The sequence below is a fragment of the Aquila chrysaetos genome, chromosome 1 (genome assembly GCF_900496995.4).
Source record: "Aquila chrysaetos chrysaetos chromosome 1, bAquChr1.4, whole genome shotgun sequence".
In the NCBI taxonomy this organism is placed as follows: domain Eukaryota; kingdom Metazoa; phylum Chordata; class Aves; order Accipitriformes; family Accipitridae; genus Aquila; species Aquila chrysaetos.
The window spans coordinates 59,041,452-59,065,962 of NC_044004.1; the positions used below are offsets into that span (position 1 = coordinate 59,041,452).

General features: G+C 41.6%; 1 protein-coding gene across 1 annotated transcript; it reads right to left on the reverse strand.

The window, feature by feature from the left end:
* Window positions 1–11,561: 11,561 nt before the first annotated feature.
* Window positions 11,562–23,922, reverse strand: LOC115347685 (collagen alpha-1(XXV) chain-like). Its single transcript, XM_030029274.1, has 3 exons — window positions 23,148–23,922; window positions 22,483–22,552; window positions 11,562–11,643 (listed from the first exon to the last, which is right to left on the reverse strand). The coding sequence occupies exons 1-3, from the start codon at window positions 23,505–23,507 to the stop codon at window positions 11,636–11,638; spliced, it is 438 nt and encodes a 145-aa protein (XP_029885134.1). The 5' UTR covers window positions 23,508–23,922; the 3' UTR covers window positions 11,562–11,635.
* Window positions 23,923–24,511: the final 589 nt, after the last annotated feature.

The following is a 24,511-nucleotide window of genomic DNA, read 5'->3' on the forward strand; positions in this document are numbered from 1 at the left end:
CATCCACCATTCCAGCATTTAGCTAGCCATGCCAACTTCTTAAAGTTTTACGGAAGACATGGGGAGAAATGAGGAAAAACACATCAGACTTAAATTCTGTTAAATCTTGCAAAAGGCTTCCCATTAAATTAATCCGTGAAGAACAAAACAGGTAAAGGCTTATGGGGAAAGAGGAATAAAGAAATACAGCAAGCAGACCCATTCCAGGTTCCATACATACATAAAAAGACAGCTTTTTCAAGTGTTCCCATAAGATATTTCCTAACAATTTCAGAAGTATTGAGGATTTGGAGAGGTATATTCTATCCTAACTCTTATTAATATGTTTTATTGTTTATTATCTACTGTATCAGTGATCATAATTTCAGAATACACTGTGTCAAAAAAGAAAAAAAAAAAAACAACACAAAAAAAACAACCACAACACACAAAAACAACTACACAGTTTCTCCAAACACTACCGTAACATATTTAGTCAGCAACAGCACACAAGAAAAAAAGCACTATGAAACTTAACTCACTCTCATACCTCCTGTGGCATGTTTGCTTTTTTTACTTGACAGTCTACCAACCAAGCACTTACTAGAGCTGTACTTGCTTGACTTCCGTGTAAAAATATCACCAAAGATACACACAGACTCACTGAAATCAAACTAAAAATTATTACCAAAAAAACCCCACATACATGCCAAATAGAAAGAAACCAAACACTGGCAAGCAAGTCTACAAAAATTTGGTCACTATGCTACTAAAACAAATATATGTCCAAAAAGCACGCCCCTCTCCCCCAAATCACGTTAGCAGCAGAGGTGGTTTTTTTAAGTTTTATCTTGACAATTTAGAGAATTACCCATCAGCTTCAAAAGCTATGAGTTTCTTGAAATAAAATCATCTGACTGCAATATTTCAGTATGACCATACTATGCAACAACACAAAACTGGAAAAATGAGTACTGCCAACCCCTTACCTTCTTGGGACCTTTCTCCCATACAAAAGCAGTACTTCCTAGCCCCAGCTTCTGAGCTATGTTTCTCCTTTCTGATGTTGGGACAAAAAAATTATACATTTCTGATATTAATGTTACACCTATACCTACACGCAGTCTATCTTTTAAATTGAATTCAAGTGTAAGATGACAGTGAACAAATCCTGGGGTTCTAAAAAGTAGTATTTATGAAAGGAATCAATGAAGCAATGATATCTGCCACAAGCAATGAATCAATATTTAACTTGCAAGCCATTTAACTTTTGAGCAACTGACAAACAACACTGGAAGTAATTTCCAAAGATCATCTAGACTACTTCCATAAAGTAAGAGCAAAAGTTATCGATATCACTCCTGACAGATATTTACAAGTCTGTTCTTAAAAACATCTTGCGACGGATTTGCTATAACCATCAAATAGAATGGGTTCTGCTGCTTACTTTGTCTTCTGCAGAGAGAACAAGAAATAAACACACAGCTTACTTTTCCTTCTTTCTTTTGCAGTTGACTTTTAGGTCTTTGAAAACTTACTCCTCCCCACAGTTGTATCTGTTCTAATCTAAACCACTCCAGTTCCAAAACTCCCTTGTACCCACAGACTTTCTTCTGATGGCTGTTGTAGCTGTGCTCTGCACTCTCCTCATTTGAGGCATGTTTGTATTTAAATGCTTCCCAGAACTGGACGAAATTCTGCAAGCGGTACCTTACCAATTCAGAGTGGAAGAGCTATTTCATACAGACAGTCTGTTTCGATACACCTGCATGCTGTTTGTCATTTCTCATAAGAGTGTAACACTTCACTTATGCTCAGCTTGCGGTTGACTATAAACCCCAGAAATTTCTTTGGAATAGCTACATTATCAGTGTCTGTACAGAAAGCTTATTTACATCCAAAATATTTTGTACCCAGCCTTACTCAACTGTACCCTACTTTTTTCAGATTATTTCTCCACTTCAGGATTCTTGTAAGCCTTTCAATTGTGAGACATCTGGATTCTAGTTCTGTCCTCAGATACATTTGCAGATCTTCCCAGGTTGTTCCAGAAACTAAGACCCACAGAAAGCAACCGTGGAAGGAAGAAAAAATGTCTTTCAATTTCAGTGTAACCAAAACACTTCCCACTAGCTCACCTGTTAAACCAAGAATCAAAGCAGTGCCAGACAGCTAAAAAGAATATGTAGATGAGTTGAAATATGCAAATCATGGCATAAATTATTCTGGTGAGACTATGGTACATAAAGGGGGGGAGGGGGGAAGAGTTTGCTATAAGAACAGGGTGTGCTCTTTTATTTTTGGTACTATACCACTGGCAAACAACAATTCATTAAAACAAGAAACATGCAGGAAAAATGCAGTTTTCAAAGTACTACTGACTTAAAGAGAACAAATTTTATCCTAAAGTAACTTCTTTTATTAACTTCTAAGTAACTGTGAATATCTAAAATATTACCATAAAATAAAAAGTTATTCACTTGTCATCATTTGCTTACGAGAACCCATCAGACCTCCAGAAAAGTGCATTAGAAACTTTGATACAATATAAAGTTACAAGCCTAGGTATTTGGAAGATGTTAAGAAATCCCGTGGGACAATAAAGGATCATGCAAACCCAACCTGCTAAATTTTTATTTACTTAAGTGCAAAAAGGAGAAGCCAACTTTGATAGACATCAGCAATAAATGAGATATGATCCAGGCTACATTTGTCACATGAATAAGACTTTTTTTTTTTTTTTTTTAATGCTTCAAGACTAATGGAAGGCAGGGGAAATCTGTAAATTTGAATGTGACAACTGGAGATTTAAGTGCTAATCTAAATTCTTAAAGCCAAAAATTCAGGAAAAAAAAAAGAAGAGCTATAAGCATATATGCATGGACAGGAGTGCACCAATATATCTGTATAGCTGCACATGCAAATAAGTAGCTAAGAACCTAACACCTCATATATATGTAATACCTACCCTATTAACACATCCAGCCAACAGCAATATACATCTGTTTGGGGAACTTGCACCTTCTTTCTAGAAAACTCAGTCCAATCGTTATTTTAATGGGCAAGAAGAAAGTAACTTAGAAATGTCTCACCTTATTAACCAAGACTTTCTTTCCTGCCTATATGTCCTTACATCTCAACAGCCATCTCTACATGCAAAGAAGAATCTCCCTAGAAACCAAATAAACAACAGAAGTGCAAATGGCATGTTCTGCCTCCTAATTCATCAGAAGCACTACCTCAAAAGCTTTATTAATGACAGTGATTCCTGGTGGGAGGCAGGGAGAAGTGAACTTTACACTGAATACAGCTTTGTTTTTTACTTATTAGCATGAGTTGCAATGCTGCCAAATAGAAAAAAAAACAAAACAAAACAAAAAACCACAAAAACAACTCTCTCATCTGCAAACAAAACAAAACACGTATGAAAGTCATAGAAGTCACTTTTTCAAAGTAACCTTTTTTCGTGTATCTTAACTATAATTGGCTTAAGCAAATAGAGTTTCTAATTCAAAATCAAGGTCAGTCTAATAAGTGTAGTAGTGGTGGTAGAGTACCACAGATGCATCAGGAAAAACACACTGAGCTATTTTAAGCTGTTTGTTGTAGTAGTATAAGGGGTTTAGAATAAGCGCAATGCACTGGAAATCCAGCCCAGTAACAACCCAGACCTTGTATACTGTGCAAAACAGATCGTAACCCTTGAAAATAAAGTATTTCAGTATGACTAGCACTCCATCGCCAACCATTAAATATGTAAAAACCTTAATGCTGGATTTATCAGCTAGATACGTCCTATATATCTAGTTTGTATCCATCCAACAACAAAAAGCAAATGACACCAATGAATAAAGGCAAATATTTTTCAATAACTGTGGTGTATTTCAACAATTCTGTGAAGTACTTCATCATATGAAGTACTGCAACTTTCTCTAGTTCTCATTCAAGTCAAATGAAAATATTTCTACCCAATCAAGCAATATGAGATCAATTCTCCAGAGAAAAATCATTTCTGATTCCATATTGTCCTGGTTTCGGCTGGGATAGAGTTAATTTCTTCCTAGTAGCTGGTATAGTGTTATGTTTTGGATTTAGTGTGAGAATAATGTTGATAACACGCTGATGTTTTCTGTTGTTGCCAAGTAATGTTTATATCAAGTCAAGGCTTTTTCAGCTTCTCATGCCCAGCCAGCAAGACGGCTGGAGGGGCACAAGAAGCTGGGAGGGGACACAGCCAGGGCAGCTGACGCAAAATGGCCAACGGGGTATTCCACACCATGTGACGTCATGTTGAACAATAAAACTGGGGGAAGTTGGCCAGGGGGTGGCAGCCTGCTGCTCGGGGACTGGCTGGGCATCAGTCAGCAGGTGGTGAGCAATTGCACTGTGCATCACTTGTTTTGTATATTCTTTTATCATTATTATTATTTTCCCTTCCTTGTCTGTCCTATTAAATTGTCTTTATCTCAACCCACGAGTTTTACCTTTTTTCCAATTCTCTACCCCGTCCCACTGCGGGGGAGTGAACAAATGGCTGTGTGGTGTTTAGCTGCCTGCTGGGTTAAACCAAAACACATAATAAGATAAAATTTCACAAAGTTAGCTGCAAGGAGCTGTTTTTCCTCTCACCTTAAGGGTACACACTTGGATAAAATGGGTGATGACTTCTGTAAGAAGGCTAGAAGAAAACACTAATAAAACTCTGAGCATTCTGTTCCTCCACTCCCTTGATACCCTGTAAGACCACAAGCATCTAGTACTGCTGTACAGCACTGAGGGACGCTTTTTTGCCTATAGCCGATCTCCTGTTTCGCTCAGTCATTTATCAAACTTTTAATGAAAAACTTTCTTGTGAAAATGGGGGCTTTTTTGGTTTTGGTTTGTTTGGGCTTTTCTTAAAGTTTCACTTCAGAAAAATCAAGAGTTATTTGTTCACAGACTAATTTTTTTGCAGTTTTCCATCACCTTGCCTAGCAAATAAGGCTCCAAGATTTTTCGAGTTCCAAATTTTTATAAGAATACTATAACTTCCAAGGGTAGAAGATTTTTGCTAGTTCTCCTTTTGTTTAACAAAATTTCCACTGATTGTCTGTTCAGTGATTTATTTGGGTTTTAAGCAAAAAATTTGGTTTATCTATAATACACAACCATATATCCTAGCTCAGATGCCAAGTTTTCGAACAGTAATTACTGAAAAATACACTAAATGTGAGAACAGGTTAGAAAGAGAACTTATTGCTAACAACACTACTAAGTACACTTCGACCCTACAGCTCATCTTTTCGGGCAAAATTTTTGAATCATTGTTTCCATTAAATGTATTCAGCTGTTGGCAGCCAAGTAAACCAGCAAGATCTGTATTTACTCTTACTCCTGATGCATACAGTGAATGGACAAATAGAAGTGATATTAACATATTATCACTAAAAGATATTGTCACTGACCACAATAAGAGTTGTTCCACTCAGGGAAAAGGAAAAAAAAAAATCATACTAACTTCAAGTGTGTCATGTAGGAATAAAGACTCCCAACTTCAATCTCATTATTTTGTAACTGTTCTTAGCTGACAGCAGAATAAGAAATCAATTCTTTCTCCCTGTAGTTAAACCAAGAGGTATTTTTAGACTCTAAAAAGGCCAATGTCAAAAAGTTCATTTTTTGTACACAACTGAAAAAGAAAATTAATTGAATGGTAAAATGTAGCATATTTAATGAATGCAAATGAACACAAGCTGCCTGCTGTTGGTCAATACATCAGCAGTTATACTTTGCAGTATGTTTAGGAAAATTAATTTCTTATGTACCTTCTTTGCTAATCAAAGAGCATGTAATTAACTTCGTGGAAAAAAATTGTCATTTTATTCAGTTCAATCATTTGACAGCACAATTAAAAAAACCTAACTGTATTTTATCAAACCACAAACAACAGGGATTTGGAACTACTGGTTCTAGTCTTCCTTTTGATTGCATTTCAGAAAGAAAGTGGGGGCCAGTTATATAGAATGTACATATGTATACAATGACATCCTTTATGAAGCTATTGTTTTACCAAGAACCCTGTTTCACTTCACAAAAGGGCAGTCTTGATCTCTCAACAAAGCAGCTGAAAGGAAAGTAGCAACAAGTAAGTGTCCCCTTGCTGTGCCTACAAAAAGTGTATGCTCCCATCATGAAGCAGCCATGCAATTCACTTGGTGTGGATGCAAGTGCTGGTGCTATTGTATATTCTGCATGATATCAAGGGGAGAAAACCATCTGTCCATTTGCCATCAAAAGGACCCCCACGAACCTCTCCTCACAGATCACTATAGATTCCTCCCAGACTTTAAACTGATGGCTATCTGTCACAAAAAGTCCTCCTCAAGCCACTTTTACTCAGCAGCTTCATAGGGTTTAGACTGAGGTGACCAATCACAGCCTAACAAGAAGATCAGTGTGTCTGAACACACACAACGCAATACAGAGATGTGAGTAACCCTCTTTGCCATCTCCAGCAACACAGCTTAAAGAACACTGAAGGCAGTCAAAGAGAGATAATGCTTGGGGCATCTGAAAGAAAGATGACAATTTGAAGAGATATCTGTCTTCATTTGAAAACAAGTGTTCTTTAGAACCAGCAAGAATTTTCCCAGTCAGAAAAATTTTAGCTGCATTAGTCCCTATCCAAGTGCTATTATTAGTAACTAAGCTAAACAATTACAGTTCATCTCAAAGTATGATTAATGGCAACATAATAATATCGTGCCCCACCAATCTTTTCCTGTAAAGTCTCACACTTTACAAGACAAACACACATGTGATGGGAATATATGGTCAATAGGCTAATAAGCCAAACATATAAACGACATGCCTCAGGAAAAAAAGAAGTCTGGGACCATAATTGAAATCCGGTTCTAGCAAAACACCAGTCCACAGGAGGGATCAGAGTTCAGACCCTAGCTGCTGTCCCTCCTGCTCTACACAAAGTAAGAAATCAAAGAGAGATAAAGGACTCACAGCAACATGATCAAGCAAGGAGGGATGATAAGTCAAGTCCATCCCTGTGCCTTTAGGACTTCAGCATCAACTTCTACCACAGAGCATTGGTCTTAACACTTTAATATGTTTCAATAGACACAAATAACACGCAGAGTGTGATAGCTCCTATGGGCTTTGTGGAACACTGCTATAGCACAAAGGAAGCCAGCATGTGCACTATTTTCATGCTTCTGCTTGTGTAGTGTTACTACCAGACCAGAAGAGAGTGATGTAGAATTGGAAAGAGTTATGATCACTCCCTTGTTTAGGGAATAACTTACTACTAGTTCACACCAGCCTCCATCTTCCTATACATTCCTTCCTTGTCAGCTCCATGCAGCAGGATAACACCCTCTGTCAGGAGGGCAACATGCAGGTCATGCATTCTCCCTGCTCACCATTTTTCAGTAGAAGTTGAGGGTGTGCGATGACTACTTGCCTATACACATCGTCTAGGAGACAGCACAGAAATAAGAGGCACTTACCCCACCTTGTGCCATTGTTCAAGTCCCCAGCCAATCTGTCCTTTAAGCCATTAAATCTAGACATCTTAGATGAGTACACAATGTCTACAAAATGTGCTTCGGTTGAAGACATCCCACAGACATGTCACCTTTTTTTTTTCCCCTCTTGACATCACTGCATTTGCTAAGCTTTGAGAAGCCCTTTCAGCAGTTTACACTTCCAACATATCCTGCTGTCATCCACTGCTCAGACTGAGTGAACAATAAGTACTATATGAGATAACCCCTAAATTACCAAAATCCACCCTGAGCTAACCTTTCCCAGATGCTGCACAGAAAAGCTGTATGGTAAAATGTTAAGAGGAAAAAAAAAGTAAAACAGTCTTTTAAGACTGTGTCAAGCCTTAATTCTTCTGCATTAGGCTATCTTGGGAGACTGTCTTGGGAAGCTATGAACAAACCAGGCACCTTGTCTCTACTATGGTGTATTCTTCCTCACTTATCTCAGTCTTTGAAAACTAGATTTTTCTGAGTATGGATGTTTCTTTTAACAACATAGAGTTATTCTCCCCTCTGCTAGCACACTCCTGAAGCACGGTGACGATAACTTCTTGGTGCAGGTACTAAGGGAGCCCACTAGGAAAGGTGCCCTCCTACTTTTGTTGTTTATAAACAGCGGGGGACTTGTGGGTGAAGTGGCGATTGGTGGCTGTCTTGGTCACAGTGACCATGAAGTAGTTGAGTTTCACATCACTGGTGATAGGAGAAAAACTGCCAGCAAAACTCTGACCCTCGATATGGTGAGAACAGACTTCAGGCTGCTGAAGGAGCTAGTCAGTAAGGTCCCCTGGGAATGTGCTTTTGATGGTACTGGGATCCATGAATGCTGGTCACTTTTTAAGAGCCATCTCTTAAGAGTGCAGGAGCAGGCAATTCCAAAGTGTTGGAAGTCAAGCAAGCGGGGCAGAAAGCCAGCTTGGCTGAGCAGAGATGATCTAGAAGGAAAGCACATGGACGCTGGAAGCAAGTACAGGCGACATGGGAGGACTAGAGAGATGCTGTTCACCACTGCAGGGAGAAAATTTGTGCAGCCAAAGCTCGATTAGTGTTCAAGGTGGCCAGCACTGTGAAGGACAACAAAAAGGGCTTTTTTAAAATATGTTAACAGCAAAAGGAGGATCAGAGATAATATTGGTCCATGACTTGATGAGGTTGGTCACCTCACAAATAGGGACGTTGACAAAGTGGAGACATTTAATGCTTTCTTCGCCTCTGTCTTCAACATCGATGATGGGCCCTGGGACCCCAGAGCCCAGGGTTGGAAGACCGTGACTAGGGGGATGATAAACTCCCAGCCAACCCTGAACTTGTTTGAGACTTGCTGCTCCAGCTGGATGGACATAAATCTCTGGGGCCCAATGGGATTTATCCCAGGCTACTGAAAGAACTGGATGGTCATCACAGGACCTCTCTCCATTATTTTTCAATGTTCTTGGGAGTCCAGAGAGGTCCCAGCTGACTGGAAGCTGGCATAAGTCCTCCCAGTTTCCAAGAACAGTAAGAAGGAAGACCATGGTAATTACAGGCCTGTCAGTCTCACTTCAGTGCCCGGTAAAATTATGGAGAAGGTAACTCTGGGCGTTTTTGAAAAAACACTTGAGAGACAACGCAGTCATTGGTCATAGCCAGCACAAATTCACAAGGGTAAAGTCCTGCTAAACCAACTTAATTTCCTTTCATGACAAGGTCACCCACCTAATTGACCAATGGAAGCCAGCAGATGTGGTGGGTTTGGATTTTAGCAAAGCTTTTGATAATGTTTCTTACGGTATCCTTCCAGACAAAATGTCCGGTATACTAGCTAGACAAGTCCATAATACATTGGGTGAACAACTGGCTGATGGGTCGGGCTCAGAGAGTTATTGTAAATGAGGTTACAACAGTTGGCAGCGAGTCACCAGTGGGGTTCGCCAGGGCTCAATTTCAGGGCCAGTGCTCTTTAACGGTTCACAAATTATCTGGATGCAGGAATCAAGTGTACATTAAGTTTGCCAACGATACTAAACTAGGAGCAGCTGTGGACTCCCTTGAAGGTAGAGAGGCCTTACAGAAAGAGGTGGATTGACTAGAGAGCTGGGCAATCACCAACCGTATGAAATTTAACAAAGGCAAGTGCCAGATTCTGCTCCTGGGACAGGGTAACCCTGGTTATACGTACAAATTGGGGGACGAGAGGCTGGAAAGCAGCCCTGTGGAAAGAGATCTGGGGGTTTGGGATGATGGCAAGTTGAATACGAGTCAACAGCGTGCCCTGGCAGCCAAAAGGGCCAACTGTGGCCTGGGGTGCTTCAAGCACAGCATAGCTAGCTAGTTGAGGGAGGCTATTGTCCCCCTCTACACTGCACTGGTGTGGCCCCACCTCAAGTACTGTGTGCAGTTTTGGGCTCCTGAATAGAAGAAGGACATCAGACTATTAGAGTGTGTCCAGAGGAGGGTGACCAGGATGGTGAAAGGTCTCCAGGGCAAGACTTATGAGGAGCTGGTGAGGTCACTAGGTTTGTTCAGCTTGGAGCAAAGAAGGCTGAGAGATGACCTCATCGCAATCTACAACTTCCTCAAGGGGGGCAGTGGAGGGGAAGGTGCTGATCTCCTCTCTCTGGTGACCAGAGACAGGACACAAGGAAATGGAATGAAGCTGCATCAGGAGAAGTTCAGATTGGACGTTAGGAAAAGGTTCTTCACTGAGAGGGTGGTCGGTCACAGGAACAGGCTCCCCAGGGAAGTGGTCATGGCACCAAGCCTGTCAGAGTTCAAGGAGCGTCTGGGCAACACTCTTAGTCATATGGTTTAGTTTTAGGTAGTCCTGTGAGGAGCAGGGAGTTGGACTCGATGATCCTTATGGGTCCCTTCCAACTTGAGATATTCTCTGATTCTACGATTATTCCAGATTTTGACAGTCCAAACAGGGATCTTCAACTTTTTCATACCACTGCAAGCAAAGAAACTTACAAAGTGCAGTGGTATGAAAAATGTTAACTAATGTTTCCATAAAGAAAGGAAGGGAACATTTAGGTTAAGCACATAGTGACTTTTCAAGCATAGTGTCAGGAAAGCAGGGAATGGGAAAGCTAGTTCATAGAGTTAAAAGAACAGTCTGAATTAAACACAGGGATCACTTATTGCACAAGTATGAACACCTATTTGAGTAGAAAAACACGTGCATATGCAGAATTCAATCATGTTGGTAAGGAAATTAAGATGAAAGTCCAGCTGTATATATGGGTATTTTTTTTCTATTCCTCAGAACTGATGTTTTGAATACTTCTGTAAGATTTTTTTTAGTAGCTTTATCTAATCACTTCTAAACAATCAACAATCCTCAGAACAATACTCATTGGGTCTGTGAATTGAGATGTGAGAACATGTAACTTTCCCATAAAGATAAATACATTTAATAATTTCTACTGTTCAGACTGTCCCCAAGTGCAGCCAGAACTCTTACAATATTACAAAATTAAATCTGTATTCCTAGAAGTAGATATAGATGTAATGTTCTTGCTTGAAGATTGGAAAGAATAAACGATAAACTGAATGGTAAATAAATAAAAAATAGTATTTGTATGATGGAAAAGTACTATACATCAAAGCTAAAGTAGATGATAACGGCTGCCCATATAAACAGGTATGTACAACTACCCAAAGGAAAAAAACAACCAACAAAATTAAAAAAAACCAAAAAACACACACACAAAAAAAACCCCCAAAAAACCAAACCCAAACAACACTCCCACAAAAAGCCCGAACAACAACAAGGCCATGCTCCTCTCTCGGATTCCAGAGTAACTACTGATTTCAGTTAAAATCTGTGGGCCTATTAATGTGCCTGAAGTAACGTATATGCACATATCAGGTCTGATTATTGTCACTCAGAATTCCAGTTAAAGGCTACCTTCAGCTAAAATTAAAATAATCTTTGGATATCAGAAATTGTGGTAGCAGAAGCAGCTACTTCTATCCTTGCATAAGTGATCTGAGCTGGAATTGCCCACCTGTTCAATTAAGAATGTTCTTCAAGGTTGGGTTGTTTTTATAACAAAACATCCTTCAAAAGAGTTCTCAAAAGGTTACTTCAGTTGCAAATTGATGTTTTCACAACTACTTTCACACGTGATGATTCAGCAACCTAAGGAAAGAAGAAAGAGCACTATACAAGATCCCATTTCAGTATCCTCAAAAAAATGACCATGTGACTGCCAGCAATGATACTTCAATAGATTCCATCTGATTACATCCTGTACTACTGATCAAAATGGAGCACAGAGAGATAATTACCAAAATTAAAAAGGAAAGGAGAGGAATGCCTTGGAGAGAAAGAAATTTCTGCTCCTTAAGACAGAAATTTAACTTTATTCAAAATTGAGAATACTTTTTTACTTGTAAGTCTTTGGCACACTTTAGTTAATGTATTTACATCAATTCTATTTTACAGATGGAAGAACTCACATATATTCTACTCCACCTTCACAGTCCTGTAAAGGAATATGATCACAATACAGAACTGTTACTCAGTTGTCCCTGCTGTAAGTCATTAAGCACAATGTTTCCTCTAAGGTGCATTTCTTTAAACTTGCTATGAAAGCTTTTTCCAGAGTGTTCCAGAGTTTTCCAGTTGTTGTAATACACATTGAAAACAGATTAATTTATCCTCATTGTCCTAAAATGGACTGGAATTGTTTGGAATACATCAAAAGACCACTTTGTAGCAGCAAATCCATTTTAAGAGACAAAAAAAAAAAAAAAAAAAAGTGAGGATCTCAGTCTTGCTGTATTTCTCCCTCATTGCTGGTGGTTCAGTTTTCAAGACTCATGCTTCTTTTTAACTGGCCACTCTAATGGCTTATGTGCTGCTCTTAATTGAATATGCTAAAAGAAAGTCCTCCTACTGCACATTAGGATGTGGCTCAGCCTGGAATTCAAACTAAGGAATTATGCAAAGCTGTCCTAAAGTGAAATCCACAACTGTCAGACTTAAATACTAATCTCTCTTCACTAAGATTAGTCTCCCTACACTAAAGAAATACAGTGCACTTACATGCTTGCTGCATTGGAAAAAACACTTCATCTTCACATACAGAAACATTTCCAGCCTTCTACAAACATTACTGTCATCATTACAAAGACACCAACCCTAAGTAAGTATTGACAATGGCTGTCTAAGCACTGGTTCATTTTAAACCGATGCCGTGCCACTGTGTCTTTCAGCCTCTCTGGTTCATCAGTATTCTGTGTGCCTACTCCCAGGAACCACTTGGGAAACATACGCAAGATGATCCTTACTGAACTGCGACTTCTTCATAAACAAACATAGATAGCTACAGCAAACACCGCAATCCATTTCTGTGATACCATTGCATTTGTAAGTGCCAACTAAAGCCATTCCCCAAGCTGCATATAATTAACTGACACAAACAACTATCAAGCATCCGCCAGGACAGAGAACAAAGAAAAGCAGAGTTTAAGCTCAGCACTGCCATAAGGACCACCTCAACAACGACTCCACTTCGGTCTACACTTGAGCATGTCGGCACAGAGCACATCTCCTGGTACAAGGACCAAATTATGAGTCAGGAAGTATTTTTACTGAAGTTTGAGACAGCTGTCCTGTCTGAGAGGTGAAGGGTGTGAAATCAACAGTATATTAATCACCTCTATGTCAAGCTGAAGTGACAGTTCCCAACATTTGTCATCCTTCAACTGGCAGTACAGCAGTGGAGGTGCAAACATTAAAGGAACATTTGATAAAAAGCAGCAAAAGACTTGACAGTACAGAGACTCTCCAGCCAACACTTAACAGTATTTTTCATAGTGATGCCATTGGGCATTATCTAGATGTAAACTCTGTGACTGGAGAACAGAATATTAATACAGAGACTATGGAGTTTATCCTTTTAATCCGCTGCAGCTATACCCCTATGCTCAGGTATCAAAGCTTCCCCTAAGAACATCAAGGGAATCAGAACAGGAGCTTACTCAGAGGGTACGGGCACAGGGCAGGGAGGAAGAGGAGGGGCACCTTCAAGCAGCTGGTTCTCATATTCTTAAGAGATTATTAGAGGTGCCAGCTAAAGGAAATACCTCCTCAACTTAAGATGTATACACTTTTGACTTTCAGCACTGCAGCCCTCCGTGAAAACCCTACTATCATCATCATCCAGCTGAAGCAGCGATATATAAGAAACCTTACGTCATTTCCTAGCAACACAACTAGTACTACCAACACAAGCTAGGCCTTAGTCTATAGCCAGCTATGCTCTTGCTCGTACAGACTGTACATGATCTTAATCACAGAAATATCTTTTTAGAGAGTTTATTTAGTATCCTTCACATTACAGAGTGCCGTTCTGTTTTCAGATATGCATACACAAATCTGTCACTGAAATGGCAGCCACACCTCTGATAAAAGATTTTGGTCTCCAATTTTCAATACATTTTCCTGGTTTCAAAACTCCTGTGTTCCTCATCCTCCCCCTGTCACCCACCCCGTAATTTTAGAAGAGATCTTTTAAATAGAAGTTTTTCAGCATAATCTTAAGCTCAGTGTGCTAAGAATGACTTTATACTTATGGAAGGAACCTCATTCATAAGCTAAACCTCTAACATACACTTGTAGTGTGATTATTTTTTTTTTCTGTGCTATTATATTGAGAGAAGCGATATTGAAAATACTCAAGTGGAAGGTAAAATAAATGGATTTTTCTTAAGACAGCACAAACTGCAAACAGCAGAACAGCAAAGCCCTTAAAACTACTTCTTTTCTACAGCCTTCCTCCCATTATATTTACCACTGTTACTCTACAGCCCCTTACTCCTAAGAGTAATAAAACTCTTCAAAAGGGTAGGAAGAGCCAATTTCATGAGCTAATTGGTTCTGCTTCTTTTTTTAAAAAAGAAGAGCAAATAAAACACTTCCACAAATCTTTGCTGCTCAGAGGGAGCACCTCCCAGGTAGCAACAGACTGAAGTAGTACCAGGAAACAGCAGAGCCAGCTATCTCAGTCAGCGGGAAGCAGGGGATCAGCCACCCGGCTTTTTGCAGGTTTTCCCTGCTATAGTGAGCTATATTCTACGCTACGTCACCGTGACTTGGCAGGCAGCCTACTGTCCGTCCAAGTTATGGCAGAGCGTGAAAGACTACCAAAACCATCATACTGCTATGTTAGACAGTACTGCATTAAAAAGAGGACCAAAGGTCAAAGAGAAAGATCATTTCATACCCTTCTCCTCAACACTTCTTCAGCTGAGCTTGTAGAAGAGGCACAGAAGGGTAGGGGAAGCTATTGAGAGGGACTAATGTCCATCTTTATTCCCTGTACAGCTCCTTTTCAACCTCCCCAAAAACCTGTGAGTTTGTGATCCACTCTCCATTGTGAGCCCAAACAAGGCATATTAAGCAAAGGTAAACATCTATGGAAAATATCTGTAAGTCATATTCCTAAAAACCCAAATTTAACTTCCTAAGCACTTTAAAAAAAAATAAGCAAATCACTAATGAAATTTTCTAATATACTTGCCCAACACACAATAACTGCAAGATGAGTTTCATGCATGACCAAAACTAAGATGATCATTCTAATGCCTAACACAAACTAAACTAAAAGTACTGGTTTTAATAGACGTCCATCTATTTCCTCATGTAATTCATCTGTACACATTCTAAAGAAAACTATACTTTCTTTATATTTGACAACTACCTGCTCAATTTTTAAGATAGAGTAGGACAAATTATTGTTGCTTAAAGGCTACTTTGCTTCTTGGCTGAGCATGTCTAAGCAGAACACAGACAAGACTGTCTTCCAACATATTTAAAAGGCTGTTTTAAGGTGAGCATAACGATCAGCGTTTTCTTCATGAACACAAAGGATGAGACAAGTGGTTTACTTCACAAATAAGGAAACTGTAGCTTGCCTGTTAAGAACTAGGCGACCTATGGAAATGTTTAAATAGTAGATTATTTTAGCTTAGGCACATCTATGCATTAGCAGTTTCTTGCACTACACATTTACCTGTTTACAGAGCTGCATATTTTTAACTGAGGAGACTACTTACATGAGGCTGCTGCGCTTAATCACAAAATCAAGGCAGATCCAACAACTTGTTAAGCCATAACTGACTAGACACTGCAGTTGTGAACCACATGGAAGGAAATACCTGACAACGATGGCCTAGATACATTTGCTTCAGAGCCCAGAAGCATGAAAAAGGTGATCTCCTGGGGTATCAACCTGACCTGTATTTCTAAGGTTGTTCAAGTCCACATAGAGAAAAAATAGCTATGTTTACATGAAAGGTACATAGGAATCTTGCACTTTCAAATTTGGCACTCAGTTCTGAAAATTTGTCCTAACATTTATTTTTATTAAGATCTCACAAACAGCTTCTTCTGCTTAACTTAATCTCATGAAAAGACCTGAGCAGATGAATTTAAGCAGGCACTGCTCTACTGTACATCTAACCAGAAAAAACATGACAGTCCACAAGCTTCCAAAAAGCAAGCCCTCAGCATTGTGTTCACTATTGTGTGCATTATCTAACTGCAAGCTGCAGCTTTAATCATACAGAGGGAAAAGTGTTTCTTCCAGCCTGTATTATTCTATGCCTTCTTATACCTTCTTAATAGTTCTAAGTACGGAGTCAGATTTCCTTTTTGTGGCTGACTTAGGAAATCAACTGAAACAATGAAGAGGAAAAGTGCTCTGTGTAGACAAGCCTTGCTGAAGAACCTGTAGTTAGCAACATGACTCAAGTTCTGTGTGTGTTAAAGTAAGATGGATGGTTTCACAGGGTTGGTAACTTGAACATACCAATTATATGATTCTATGTGGTAACCTAAAAGGCCCTATAAAGACAGCTTCTGTCAGTCATGCTGTTTTCAAAGCCCGCTGATTTTTACTGTGCTAAGTATATAAAAAAGTAGGCAGGTAAGCTGCAGCCAGTAAATTTAGAAGGGAGCGAGAAGGAGGACGAGTGCTGTAATGCAGGTGCAGAAGTGCTGTTCTTCTGGCAACACATTCCCAAGAACCCACTAACCTTTACGGAAAGGGGCAGGGGGTGAGTATTGCTGAACAGAATTCAAGTTATCCAAGCTTTAAAGAGTCTTTAAGGAAATAGATGCATATATTTAACAATTTAAGAAAGAAAAGAAAAAAAAAAACCAAACAAACCAAAACCACACACACACACACACTAAAGGCATTGCTCCAGAAGTGGGCTTAACAGCCACTTCTCACACTGCAAGACTCGCTGTACTTGAACTGCTTTGACACTTCAGCAGTTTGAGATGGACAGCTGCCACATGGAAGGTAATCTACGAACATATATAAGAACGTATAATATATGTTCTTATATTAACATTAATCTCATATAAGAACAGTTAATGCAGATAATCAAATCTTCCTTTTAATATGCCCTGTTTGACAAAACTGTGCAAGTTCAATAAATTTTAATTCAAGTCATAGAAAAACCTTTTGTTAATAACACTTTTGCAGTCAAATCAACCTTTGTTACACCACCACTGACATCAATAATATTACAAAAGACAGAAATCTGGTGCAGTCTGTTGTCAATCAGGTCTCCTTTGAGCCACATTATGTTTCATTCATCATGCTGCACACCCTACCTCCTTACCCGGAGGGAAGGGAATTAAAAGGTCACATCTTAGCCAATAAAATATATTTAGCTATTCTGTGGGGAGAAAACAGTATCTCTAATCAGTCATCCAAACAAGACAACAGACTACCCAGAAGGTTGCATGCTGCTGCACATCAATAAACATCTTTATCTAGGAACTGAAATGAAAAATATCAAACCAGTGAAGGTATGAAAGGGGAACTCAAAGCCCTGTCAGAAAAATTACAAAATTAGAGCTGAGCACTGCATTCAGCAAATAGATGATACAGACATGGCAGAAATAAGTAGTGCTGGGAGCTAGGTTCAGCTAGCACACTCTGGAATTTTAAGTAACAGGGAAAAACACTTTGGATACTTTCTACATCTCTCTATATTTTCTTTTGGGTCTCTTTACTGGTAAACACTGAAGTCAGCTCCTCTTTTCTTTACCTCTTCCGTCTTTACAGAACTGCTTCACTATAATCATAATTTAAAAAAAAAAAAAAAAAAAAGTAATACCCTGCTGATATCTATTTTGGGATTCTTTTAATCCCCAAAATTGATTTCTCCTCCATTCTTTCAGCCTCACTAATTGAAATGCTCCAGGAAACAGTCCTTATGGAACACATGGAAACAAGAAAGAGTGCCTAAATTGTACTTCCACTGCATGTCAAAACAAACATTAGGTGTTTAAGAAGACAAAAACAGTACTGTGATGCTAAGAAAATGCATTGATTTTTGCCATCCATGCTGCTACCAAAATACATACAGCAGACTCATCATCTTACTGAAGAACTGTCACTGTAAAACAGAGTTTTCCCACTAGAATGACTATAACCAGAATAAGACCAGCTGGTATTCTCTATCCTCCTAAAAAACCCTTGGCCTATGGCATTTCATCTCCTGAATGAACAGGTTTATATACACACAACTCCAGTGAAACAAGCTTTATAACCTGATAGCAACAAATTGCATACTGAAATAGGATGTACTTCAAATGCCAAACCATAAAGCTCTTTAAGACTGGAGCAGAGAATCAAGACGACATGATTAAAAAAACAGCACAAGATAGCTGGCTAAGAAAGAAGAACGATGACAGTGTCCATGCCTGGAAAGGGTTTGAAGCCACAGGTATCTGAACACAAGAGGAAGAAGAATGCAAGTTTATTGACGCGAAAAAAAAAACAAGTGAAAAAGCAAAGGAAGAAACATTGCCTGTGGCCCAAAAGAAAAACAAAAGCAAATTTGTTTGGTCAACTTTGCCAGGTACCCATCACTGATGTTTAGCTGATGTTCTGGGGATAAAAAGAGGGAAAAACAAAAACAAAAAAAACAAGCACACACTAAAACCTGCAAACCCCATCATTTTACGTGCAAGCTATAGTGAACATACATACAGTGTGTCGTAGCAGTTAAAAAAACATTTCTATGTTATGCAGTCTACCTTTTGTCAAAGCAGAATTAAAGAAATGTACAGAATATAGCCATTCCTACTTACATAACACTGTTTGCTTTTTTTTTTTTTTTTGAAGGAATGAATTCTTTATAAAAGTCTTCCTCAAAAGAGAAGGAAGAAAAAGAGTAATTGCTTCCCAAAACTGGCCAAAAGGGACATGTAAAACCATACACAATCACTTGGTAGCCTTCCTGCTGACCAAGTTTGAACTTTCTGTACTAATAGACTTGACTCCTACTCCTGCCAACACCATCTGACTCCAGGAGTGGGCTCTGAGGACCACTTACAGAATGAGACATCATGGCACATGACCACAAATGTCAGAACTTGACCCTTACAATACATAAAGGATCAATTCACTAAAACATGCAAGCATGTGTTAATTTCTGTCAAAGTCTACAGGTCCTAGGTATACATGTGAATGCTTCCTGGAAGAGGAAAGACTGAAGAATCCAGGAAAATCTAAGGCTTTCTTAAAACTCTCTTGAATTGGGAGTATCCCTGCGCTTTCTGCACATGTTACTCTTTCCACAGCGGTATAATTCTTGGCACTTGGCAAGAAGTATCCAGCACTGTGCTTGACTGTTCCTCATAAAAGCTGATTATGCTCCCACAACCATTTAAAGGAAGATTCAAACGTATGAAAGAATTACCTACACACCTACTGGTTTTGTTCATCTGTTACAGTAGAGAAACATTAATTTACAATAAATAATAAATCTGGCAAAGGAAAATTAATTTATTACGCTTAAAATAATTCTGGCCACTCAATTTGCCCCCCAGTCCCATGTGCAGAAGGCTAACTGCCAGCAGGAACTGCACCACTAGTTGCAAGCATGGGATTTAAGCTGGCACTCTTGTTAGAGCTGAGGTAATTTAAGAGGAATGTCAGCATGCATTTACTTTTCAAACTTTATTACTCTGCTTTAAGAGGAGAAGGAATGCCTGCTATTGTCATTTTAAAAATATTTACAAAATCTTTGGTATCTGGTTTTAGTCTTGCAGAATTAAAATCAAAACTCTAATCCACACTGTGTTTCTTTTATAAGAAAACAATAATTAGAAAAACCACATTTAGTGAAAGCAAAGTTTTTAAAGAGAAACGTGACCACTCTTCACTCTAGACAAAAGTCCAAGGCTATGGTTGAATTAAAAGGAGCTACATGTGGACAGCTCTGCAAGCTATGAGCAGTTGTGAATCTGGCTGCCTTTGGTATCTGAGCCATTCAAACCCGGTTTCCTTTGAACGTGCGAGTTCCTACCATGAAGAGCCACAAGGGGATGAACATCTCAAGCTAATGAGATCTACACCAGTTGCATAACTTTAATCCTAAACCAGAGGCCACGTTCTCACCCTCCGGTCTGCAGATTGAATTTCCCTCTCTTCTTTTGGTAGAGAACAATGTAACCTAGATTTGAATAATCTTTATTTCTCTTTAAAGAGCAGGATGATGGAAACTGCCTTGGTGGCCATTTGGCGGCAGCCTTTTCTCGCAGCATAGGGGTGTTTCAAAAATCACCTCTGTACCACGAAGGCCTTCCAAAGTCATCTCTAACAGACATGTATTTTATTATTACAGAAACCCAGGGAGGAAATGCAGAAGCTGAGCAGAATAAAGCAGCAAAAGGGAACCATGTGGGGAAGTAGAGAGGCAATTTACTCTTTGGCTTCACAAATAGCAGGCAACAGAAAAACCGCTGAGTTTCCATGACACTTTTCCTATTAACCCAAATGCCACAGTAGTCCAAATTTGTAATAGCAGCATTAAGGATGAAAATAAAAGCCCATCCTGTCCAGTCAAAAAGGAATTCTAACAAACAAAGTGAACCAAATGAAGAAACAATAACTTATTCGCTCTATCCCCTCCTGCTCTGCCTAACACCTGCTGTTCGGAAGGCACAGTACTCGGGGGGTGGTGCCACTCAGCCCTTGTTCTCTCAGACAAGGCTCCCAAGACAATGCCATTTTGAGGTAGGCACCTGTCCACCGGCAACAAGCATGAGAGCATCAACTCATTTTAAGCTGTCCAAAATGAGTCTATCGCATGGCAACATCCTTCAGTCACTACAAAACTTGCTTCCAAACTGAAATAGCTACCCAGAGGTGAAAAGCTCCCTATCACATTTCTAATCCCCATACCAGCTAGTCCTTTCTGCAATTTATTTTTTTTATTTTATAACAATTCATATGAGTTTTCCTGATCTTTTGAATCTTGCTCCCTTGAAAATGTTTCCCAGATCACTTTATTTTGACTTTCATCTAGCGAGGATTTTTACAATGCGTGTGAGAAATATTCTGTTGCTCATTATCAAATAGATAAAGGATACTTCTTAAGAAAAAAGGTCAGATAAAAATTGGTATAATGTGGAGCTCTAGTGGTAGTGGGGAAGTAAAGCAGCACATAACATCAACTGTGAAAGATTAGATACTGATCTTTAGTATGAAAACAGTAAGAGGAACCATTGTAATAGATGAATTTAAACAAGGAGAAGGAAAAGGGAGAGAGCTTGGCACCAAATTCAACAATGTTTCAGGCTCACAGAACACATCTTCGCATACAACATGACGAGCAGCCCTCCTTTTTAGTGCACAAACTTGAATCTTGTAATTTATTGCAGTTAAGCAACAGAGAGAATAAGATCAACACTGTATGCTCGTGTTAGCCTTAAAGGAAAAAACTATAGATAGTACAGCAGGAAACCAATGTTCCTTACCAAAACTAGCTGGGAGTTGAGTAATTCTATGTACTCTTTTAAAACAGTCCTAGTCATATATATTGTCCTTTTCATGCTAGCCATGGTACCTCCTATATGAGCCAGTAAATACTCTGTGCTCAATTGTATCATCAGCAAAACACCGTACCAACCACTGTGGTCAGTTTTAACACCAAGATTCGGTAGTCCTTTCTGACCGATGAGTTTGGCAAGAATTAAACCCTAAACTAGAAGAGCTCCTTCCTTATACACACAGTACTATCACACATCCTATTGGCAAACATCATCAGCTTAAGTCTCGTTGACAGGCGATATTCCACCTGTAAAGGAGATGTCTTATTCATACAGAGTGGCAGGATACATAAAACATACTGTGTGTCTAGTGTGCTTCATTACATGGAGGATGCTGGAATTCCTACCTCACCCTGTGAAACACTAGCATTATTTTCTTATCTTTTAAGACGCCATTTGAAATTGGGTATGTATTAGCAGAAGTTTATAAAGCTAAAACAATACTGACAGTTATCAGATTGTCAAAAAGCAGCACGAAAAACAAAGGAAACACTGCATTGTGTGTGCACGAGCAACCGATCCCAGTATTAGGAGGCCCTGTTTCCAAAGTCAGGCAACATCACTGGTTACGTAAACACACACAGTTTTGAACCCTCTGTATAAAACCTGCAATCCCTTCCTAGGGGAACTGCTTTCATCCAAGACTACAGGAAAATGAGACTGAAAAGCTCTTGTATACATTACTGCTAACTTGCAACGGACTCTCCACCTATTTTGATCCATGTTATAAATTGTTTGATATTTTACTGGGAACTTTTGTTCCACTTCCCAGGCTGAGCACACAATGCCTTGATTCAGTACTACCCCATCTAAGAGAGAATATATTTCTTCTTGCTAGGGTAGATCGTTAACTTCTTCGTAAGTGTTATTGTTTGTCTTCACCCAGCCTAACCGGGGTTTTTAACTAGCATTAACTTCGATCCAGTGCCACAGTGGAAACAGATGATTCTGGGCTTTCCACCTTTTCCACCCAAGGTACAGCTGTTGATTGAAGAGGCATCCCCCGGATCCGACTTGGGTGTATTTGAAAAACACAGGATACCAACATACACCCCCCCCGCCGCCCCCGAGTCGCAAGCCTCAGAGAGGAGATTTCCAAGCCGTGTCCGTTACCTGGTGGGCAGTTGCACTCTGGAGGCGCTTCTCTCGCTACTCGTATTTTTGCCAAGTGCTCGTAGGATTTCTGCGGGCGAGAGAAGCAACGTGAGGGCCCCCGGGGGGGGGCTCACGCCGCCGCCGCCCGCGCTCCCGACCGGCGCGGACGCAAACCGGGATTGACCGCCTTTCCATAGGCTGCGCAACCAGCGATGACTTCTTCGCTTGGACTCGACCCAAGGTGTCTCGCTGACTTCTCCACCCCCACAACAACAAAAACAAGCCCGACGCCACCGGCTCGCTCCCACCTCCGCCGCTTTTTTTTTTTTTTTCTTTTTAAAAAAAAAAAAAAAAAAAAAAAAAAAAAGACGCGAAAAGCGTCGGTGGCGTCCGCCCGGGGGACACCCGCGAGCCCCCCCAACCCGCCCGTCCCGGCAGCTGGGGGTGCCCCCGGCCCTCGCCTCGGGCCCCGCCGCCGCCCGGGGATGCGGGCTCACTTTCCCCGCTTCTCCCTCACCTCCCGCCCGCGGGGCTGCTCCGGCCGGCCGGCCGCCCCCCCTCATCGCCTCAGCCGGCCTCCCGGCGCCCCGCACACATCATCCCCCGTCCCCGGCACACATCACCCCCCATCCCCGGCAGGCACACACGCGGAGGCTGAGAGCAGCCACCCCCGTCCCGCACACCTGGGCGAGAAGTCGCTCCACTTTCTCCTGCATCATCGCGTTCAGCTGCTCCAGGGAAAAGCCGGGCAGCGGCGGGAGCGGGGCGGCGGCAGAGAAGCCCCCTCGGGCGCCCTCGATGGCCGCGACCCTGGCCTGGAGGTCGCTGGTCCGCACCCCCAGGTAGACGCAGGAGGCCGCCGCCAGCGCCGAGAGGAGAGCCGCCAGCGCCGAGCCGCACGGCCCGGCCCGCCGCGGGCAGCGGTCCCCGCCGCAGCCGGGCTTCCCGCTGCCATCCCGTCCTGCGGCTCCTCGGCTCTTCCCCAGCATGCTTTTACACCCTTCAGCTGCGGCAGCTTTGATTTCCTTTCCTCCGCCCCCCATGGAGGCAATTAGTTTACAAACAGCGGCAACAAAAACAGTGACAATAAAGTACGAGAAGATAAATAAGGAAAATGCAGAAAAATAGTTAAAAAATAAAAATAAAAATAAACGCGGCAAGTAGAAGAAAAGCCCGCGACCGGCTCACACACTTTCCAGGCGAAGCGCCGGCGCGCACCGCAGCCCGCACCGCACGCTGCCCGGCAGCGGGTCGCGACTCAGCCCCGCAGCAGGGGCGGGGGGGGGGGGGGGCGAGGAGCCGAAAGCCGGCAGCAGGGCTGGGAGCGGGGGGCGAGCCCCCGCGGCTTCCACCCGCCCTTCGGAGGGAGCAGCGTGCTCTGCTAACGCTTTGCCACTTGTCAGAGAGGTTTTCAGGCGCGGGGCGGGAAGCGCTCCCCCCCCCACACGCACACACCACACACACACACCCCCCCTCCGCCTCCCGCTCTCCTCCCCGCCGCCGGCGGAGGACTTGTTGCTCCCCCTCCACCTGCCTGCCGGCGCCCAGCAGCCGCGCCAGGCGGGGAAGCCCGCAGGCGGCCGGCAGCCGCCTCCCCCCCCCCCCGCCGGCAGGCAGCCCGCGCTGCCCCGCTGTCAGCCGCGCCGCGCCGCGGAGCCACCGCCGCTGGCCTGCCTCCCCGCCCTCATTAGCATAATTTATTCACCTAGGCGGAGGCGCGGGCTGGGCGCTCTCTTTGCATAACGTATGCGCGGCGCGCGGGGCATTAGACTAACAGATTGGGGGGGGGCGGTCGGTACCGTTTTCGTTGCTCCCGGTTTGTGCGACCGGGGAGGAAGCATCGACATCCAAGGGGCCGCACGCGTGGCCTGGTGGAAAGCTGGTTGGTTCCTCTTCCTTTCCCCTCTGCCTCTTATCTTCCAAATGGCGCGTTTCCCTCTTGCGGTTGGGTTCTCGTCTCGGCACTACCACAGCGCGTCTCCCGGGCAGCACTTGGCGTGACGTTTCTGGTGCCCAGCGAACTTCTCGAACCACAGAAACTTCTCCA